Source organism: Microtus pennsylvanicus, chromosome 3 (assembly GCF_037038515.1).
Source record: "Microtus pennsylvanicus isolate mMicPen1 chromosome 3, mMicPen1.hap1, whole genome shotgun sequence".
In the NCBI taxonomy this organism is placed as follows: domain Eukaryota; kingdom Metazoa; phylum Chordata; class Mammalia; order Rodentia; family Cricetidae; genus Microtus; species Microtus pennsylvanicus.
This window is the reverse complement of record NC_134581.1, coordinates 43,991,064-43,997,823: the sequence shown is the minus strand read 5'-3', so window position 1 is coordinate 43,997,823 and position 6,760 is coordinate 43,991,064. Positions and strand designations below refer to the sequence as shown.

General features: G+C 36.2%; 1 protein-coding gene across 1 annotated transcript in view; it reads right to left on the bottom strand.

Annotated features, from left to right (window-relative positions):
* Nucleotides 1-2,068: 2,068 nt before the first annotated feature.
* Tinag (tubulointerstitial nephritis antigen) overlaps nt 2,069-6,760 on the bottom strand; it is an 85,985-nt gene continuing 81,293 nt past the window's right edge. Inside the window, exon 11 of the mRNA XM_075967744.1 lies at nt 2,069-2,203. Within this exon, the coding sequence (XP_075823859.1) occupies nt 2,069-2,203 (135 nt within the window). The remainder of the gene's footprint in view (nt 2,204-6,760) is intronic.

The following is a 6,760-nucleotide window of genomic DNA, read 5'->3' as shown; positions in this document are numbered from 1 at the left end:
AAAGAAAGAAAGAAAGAAAGAAAGAAAGAAAGAAAGAAAGAAAGAAAGAAAAGATAACTAGCATGTAGGTTTTTGGGTTTTTTTTTTTTTGCCTTTATTACTGATTATGGCTACAATGTGAGCAGTATCTCATATTCTCTTGCTGTGGCTATGATGTCCACTATGATGAACTGGAACTAGAAATGTGATCTGAAATAAACTCTTTGTTTCCTAAATGAATTTTGTCTGGTTATTGCTTCTTTCCTTATGAGGTAAAGCTGGTTCTGCTGGATTTAGCCTGTCAGTGCCTGCTTTACTTCCTGCCCCCTCCCCTCTTAGCATTTATTTGAAGACCCAAACAAACTATGTGTTGTAGCAGCTGTTTCTAAAGCATCCCAGGGTAACAAAACAAAGCCAATTACTTCTCAACCTTCTACAGAATTAGGAACACCATCAATAAGGTGAAACATGTAAATTATTTGAGGTGGGGGGAAACAAGTGAATAGGTACTTGTGGTAAAACTACAATGACTAATGACCAATATAACTGCAGATATATTTAGGTGTCTGGTGTGGGGTAGAAGTGTATATCCACCTGCCTTGCATTCTCTCATTCTCAAGATGATTGGCTTATCTAGCCAAAGTATCTTTGTGAATATTACACAAAAATCACTACAATGAAACTAAGAGTAATGGAGTATGATGTATGGAGGAGCGGGCTGTGTCCCACCACCCGACTAGCTTATATCTGAAATAACCACACAGAAATGGTATTAATTAAATTACTGCCTGACCCATTAGCTCTAGCCTCTTATTGGCTAACTCTCACATCATGATTAACCTATCTCCACTAATGTGTTATCGCCACTTGACTGTGGCTTACCAACATGAGTCTAACCAGCGTCCCTCTCGGGCAGGAAAGCCATGGGGTCTGCCACACTTCCCTTCTTCCCTGCATTCTGTTCTGTCTACTCCACCCACTTAAGGGCTGCCCTATCAAAGGGCCAAGGCAGTCTCTTTATTCAACCAATGAAAGCAACACACAAACAGAAGAACCTTTTACAGGAGTACCCAGAAAGTTAGACCACGGCTACTCTACCAGTATATCATGATCAGCTATGTTCATGAATAGCTTTGTTCTCTTATTTAGATCCCAGTGAATTTCAAAAAGAGTGTGTCTTTGTTTTTGTTTCTGCGACGACAGAGGACTGAAACAGAGCTAATTTAGCTTACTTTTTAAAGTCTCAAGCAGTAAACTGTAAAATGTTTGTGATAAAAATGCATTTATTCTTTGTCACTCTTGACATTGTATTGTTTTTGTTTTCAGGGATTAATATGTTAGTTTTCTATGCACAAACTGATGACTAATTTTATGATTAAGATTACACATACTGTACTAGCTTCTCTAAATAGGTGTGTATTTATGACAAGACAATACTTCTCTTTTAGCTTCTAAGTTTTTCTTTGCTTACTCTTGTCTCCATCTCGTAGACCAATACACAGTACTAAGGTAATTTTTAGATCGAGTTACTCTTCTTTTGGGATAAAAATACAAGCAAAGTTTAAACAAAATAAAAGGAAACAAAATATTAACTCATTGAAAGAAAAGTTGATAATTAGTGTCTCCTGCTTCCAGCAAGACATAAGAAATGTTTAAATTAAGAAAGCATTATTTGTTGAGAAGAAAGTTATGGAGCTGGGACACTAGTGAATTTGCTTTTTGTCGTCTGACAGACTCCTCAGCTCAAGAGTGGGTTCATAAAATTTCTGTAAAAGAGCGATATGAAATTGAAACCTAATCGTGTCACACTGTGAACAATTAAAATCAAAGAGGACACCACCATGAGAGCAAAATAATAACACTGGGGGAACTTCAATGGCAAGTAACCTCTCTTTCGTTTATTAGTATTTTAATATACTCAATAATATAAAGAGACCAAAAGATTAGATCTTGGGGTAAAATAAGAAAAATAAGGAAAGTTCTATGCACACAACAGAAATGCAACCCTTCCATTGATGCAAAGAATCTTACATTGCTAAAATTCAATTTAATGAGTTCTTAAATGCATGACCTTATGGGAATTTGATAGCTATGGATCATCTGAACTTGTCAGTTGGCCCCATGCTGCGATAATCAATTTTTCAATGTCAGACTCATTTACTCCTCGAAGAATCCTAAAATAGCCATTCTCTCCCCACGACTTTCCCCAGGAATTGGCAGCAATCTGCAGGAAAAGACAAAACCATTAATATGTTGAGTATTATACTTTGATATTTTTTAATCCTTTCTATAAAAACAGAAAAATACTAGATGTATTTAAATTGCCTTTGGCTTGTACAGATGGTAATGATTAATCACCTAAACATTTTCTGAATAATGATCAAGGAGTTCTATTACTTATATCACATTAATATCCTCATGCGTATTCACTGGCAAGAGCCAGAATTGATGTGTTTTCAAATGTGGTAGTACATTTGGATTGTAGACTTGACATATTATACAGTCACCCAAGATGGGATTCTCCCTGAGGAATTCTGTAGATTGGGTTATTTTAGGAACAAGACTACGAGAAATTTTCTTAATTTGATTAACTGAGATAGAAACACCCACTCCTGAATGTGGGCTTTGCCATTTCCTGGGCTGAACCCTGGGCTAAATAAGAAAAACAAAAAGGCAAGCTGAGAACTAGCATGTAGGTATTTTTTGCTCTCTATTCCTGACTATGGTTACAGTGTGAGCAGCTCCCTCGACAGCTTGTGATATGAATTCCCCACCATGATGGGTTGGAATCTAGAAATGAGAGCTGAAATAAACCCTTTCTTCTGGTGTGGGTTTCCCTTCTATATACTGTGAATATGTTTTATTGTCATTGGTTAATAAAGAACCTGCTTTCAGTCAGTGGCTTACCAGAACATAGCCAGACTGGAAAAGATATGGAGAGAGAGTAGGTGAAGCCAGTGAGATGCCATGTAGCCACTGCCAGAGGAGACAGATGCTGGAACCTTGCCAGTAGAAAGGCTACAACCTCATGGTGATGCACAGATTAATAGAGTTCGATTGATTTAAGATATAAGAGCTAGCTAGAAATACTCTCAAGCTATTGGCCAAACAGTATTACAATTAATACAGTTTTCTGTGTGATTATTTCTGGAGTCTGGGTAGCCAGGAAATGAACAAGCAGTCTCAGCCAACAGTCTTCCCTAAATGTCTTTTGTCTGGGTATTTTGTCATATCAAATGGAAAAGAAAGTATGACATAGAAGCATGAGAGTTATGACCTATCCTTGTGTTAAACACCAGAAAGCCGAAAACAAATGATATATATTATTCTATGTTCAGGGGGAGTTCCAATCTAAAGAATTATGAGTAGCATAAGTTAAATGCTAAGATGGATATGCTCATAGAGTGCTATTGAGATCACCCTAGCTGTATCACACTGATTTGCTTGGTTTAGGAAGGATGTAGACTGGCTATGTGAAATGACTGAGAAAGGCCGTGCAGAAATTGACCAACTTCTCAATGTAGAGAGATTCTCTAGTAAAGGGAAGCAGCAAAGCCCATAAACACTAAGCATGAAGCGGTACAATGGAATTTATTGAAGTAATTAAATTGTTAAAATTCTTGTTAAGATTGCTCACCCCGGCAGCAAACCTTAAATTCATCAGAGTACAAACCATCCTCAAACTCACTAAAGCTCATTAGTGTCCCTGCACTAAGACTTTCCTCCCTAGAACTAGCAAAATAGATATGAACCACCAAGTCTGGTGACTGAATCTCTGCTTTCAGTTACATAATCTAATGAAGGCAGAGAAAATAAAGTCACTGAAAAAAGTAAAATCAGCAGGAATTAGAAGCTGTTCCTTTATTCTTTTTCTTTTTAAACTCTGGGGATGATTAGAGAGCTGGGATGGGTCCAGAATAACTCCTAGATCTGAAGCTTGAGTGAGTAAGTACATTGTGAAGCCAAAGCGCTAATGGAGTGTGCAGAGAATGTCATAAAGGCAGAAGAGGCACATGGAGGGAATTAGTTGACCACAACTAAATGCAGTAGACCAGCTTGGTAAATTAGAGACTTCATAACAACAGCTGCCACGCTTGGCTTCCATTCACCCTGTGCTGGGTCTAAGACGGAAAATGATCTCGCGTGTGATCGACAGATATTCCCAGGGCTTGTGGTGTTGCATTCAGCTTCCACAGTTTTCTCCTATGAGAACAGACTCCCTCAGCTTCGAAATTGTCATGACAACATCAGTTTAAAAAAAAAAACCAGCCAATTATCATCAGCACTTCTTATTTTAGATTTGGCTTTTTGCCTCTTCAATCATCCCTGACACCTGAAAGGAATGTGCTCAAACATGGGTCTGAAATCACAAATTCAGTGTGTCTCCTCAAACTTGAAATGGACTTAGAGTAGCTGGAAATGAGACAGAGACAAAATGTGCATCTTTGCAACTAGGTTCTAAACAAACTTCCAAGTCTCAAATTTTGGAGCCTGTTCCAATATATGAACATATTGGAAAATAATTTATGTATGTATAACATGTATTTCCCCAAACAGAAAAATCAAATAAAATTAATCTCAAATGAAAAACATTTTAGAAACATTATTTTTATGATGAAATTATATTTGTAGCATTGTACTTTTGCCTGACTATCTGAAGATTATTTCCATACAAAATTCTGTCATTTTATCTTCGGTGAATCTGGGAAGGACCTGTAAAATTTGCCAAACAAATGCAAATTCATATGCTAATGAAAGTTGTGATGGCTAATCTTAGTTGTCAAACTGACTACATCTGGAATCAAGTAAAACCCAAACAGCTGGGTACACCTGTGAGGGATTTTCTGGAATGGATCCTTTGAAGTGGAAAGATCCACCCTAAATCTAGGACCTACCTTCTGGTGAGACTCACAAGAAAGGACACATAAGAAGGACGCTTCTGCTTTTGTGTATTTGCCCTCACTTTCCTGTCAAGTTTCTCTCTCTTCTGGCTGAGGCTTTCCTTCTCTGACATTAGAACCAACTTCTCCGTAATTCCAATTCAGAAAAAGATTTGCAGTTCTCTAGGAATCTTTTGGGTCTCTACGACAAGATTGGGACTGCCGCGATTCATGTAGAGTCCATTCAAATCCCACTTTTGTCACAAAGGGAGCAAGAATCTTTGGGGGTATGCTAAATTTGACCATTCATGATCTAAATGCTGGTAAATTAGAAATAAAATAAACTTTGCACGATCTTATACAATATATCTTCAAGAAATCTATACCAATACCAAAGTGAGTTTTAAAGTATGGAAAGCATTTCTTTTATCCTTATAGAACAAAGCATGGGCATTCATTATTATCACACCCAACAGCATTTCAATGGAAGTTCCTTAGGTTTCATTTAATGAAGGGAAAGAAATATGAAGAATTCATAATAAGAAATGAAATTAATATAAACAAGAGGTATAATTCTTTTTTCAGACCCTAATACTTCACCAGAATATCTTAGGAACTCACAGATATTTCCATTAATATTGTGGGATACAAAATTAACATATAAATAGCAGAAGCCTTTCTATATACCAATTAAAAACACATTAAGAAAATAATCAGAGAAATATTTCTATACACAATAGCCAAAATATAACAAACACACAAACAACAACAAAATCCCTGGAATTTGACCAAAAACGGGAAATATGTCTACATTGAAAACATAAAATATGAGAATCTTGTGTTGAGAATTCTCTGTTTAGATCCTTGCCCCATTTTTTTAATTGTGTTATTTTGTATTTTGATGTCTAGTTTCTTGAGTTCTTTATATGCTTTGGAGATCTGTCACCTGTCAGATGTGAGGTTGGTAAAGATCTTTTCCCTTTCTGTAGGCTACTGTTTTGTCTTATTTAGTGTGTCCCTTTGTCTTTAATTTGATTCCTTGGGTCTATGTGTATGTTTTTATGCCAATACCAAGCCATTTTATGATCATGGCTCTATAGAGGAGCTTGAAGTAAGGGTTGGTGATGCCTCCAGAAGTTTCTTTATTGTACAAGATTGTTTTTAGCTATTCTGGGTTTTTCGTTTTCCCATTTAAAGTTCAATATTGTTCTATCAAGGTCTGTGAAGAGTTGTGTTTGGATTTTGATGGAGATCGCATTGAATCTGTAGATTGCTTTTGGTGGCGTTGCCATTTTTATTATGTTGATCCTACCTATCTAAAAGCATGGGAAATTTTTTTTTCCATTTTCTGTTATCTTCTTCAATTTCTTTCTTCAAAGACTTAAAGTTCTTGTCATACAGGTGTTTCGCTTGTTTGATTAGAGTTACCCCAAGATATTTTATTTTGTTTGTGGCTATTGAAAAGTGTAATGTTTCTCTGATTTCTTTCTTGGCCTGTTTATCATTTGTATCTAGGAAGGCTACTGATTTTTGAGTTAATCTTGTATCCTGTCACATTTCTAAAGGTGATTATCCCAAATCTCTCCAAGACCTTTATATGAAGGGGTGTTGAATTTTGTCAAAGGCTTTTTGAGCATCTAATGAGATGACCAGGTATTTTTTTTAAATTTCAGTTTGTTTATAAAATGAATTATATTGACAGATTTTGTATATTTAACCATCCCTGAATCTCTGGAATGAAGCTTACTTGATCATATTGGATGATTTTTCTGATGTGTTCTTGGAATTGGTTTGCCAGTATTTTATTGAGTATTTTTGTATCAATGTTCATAAGGGAGATTGATCTATAATTCTCTTTCTTTGCTGTATCTTTATGTGTTAGAGTATCGGAGTAACTGTAA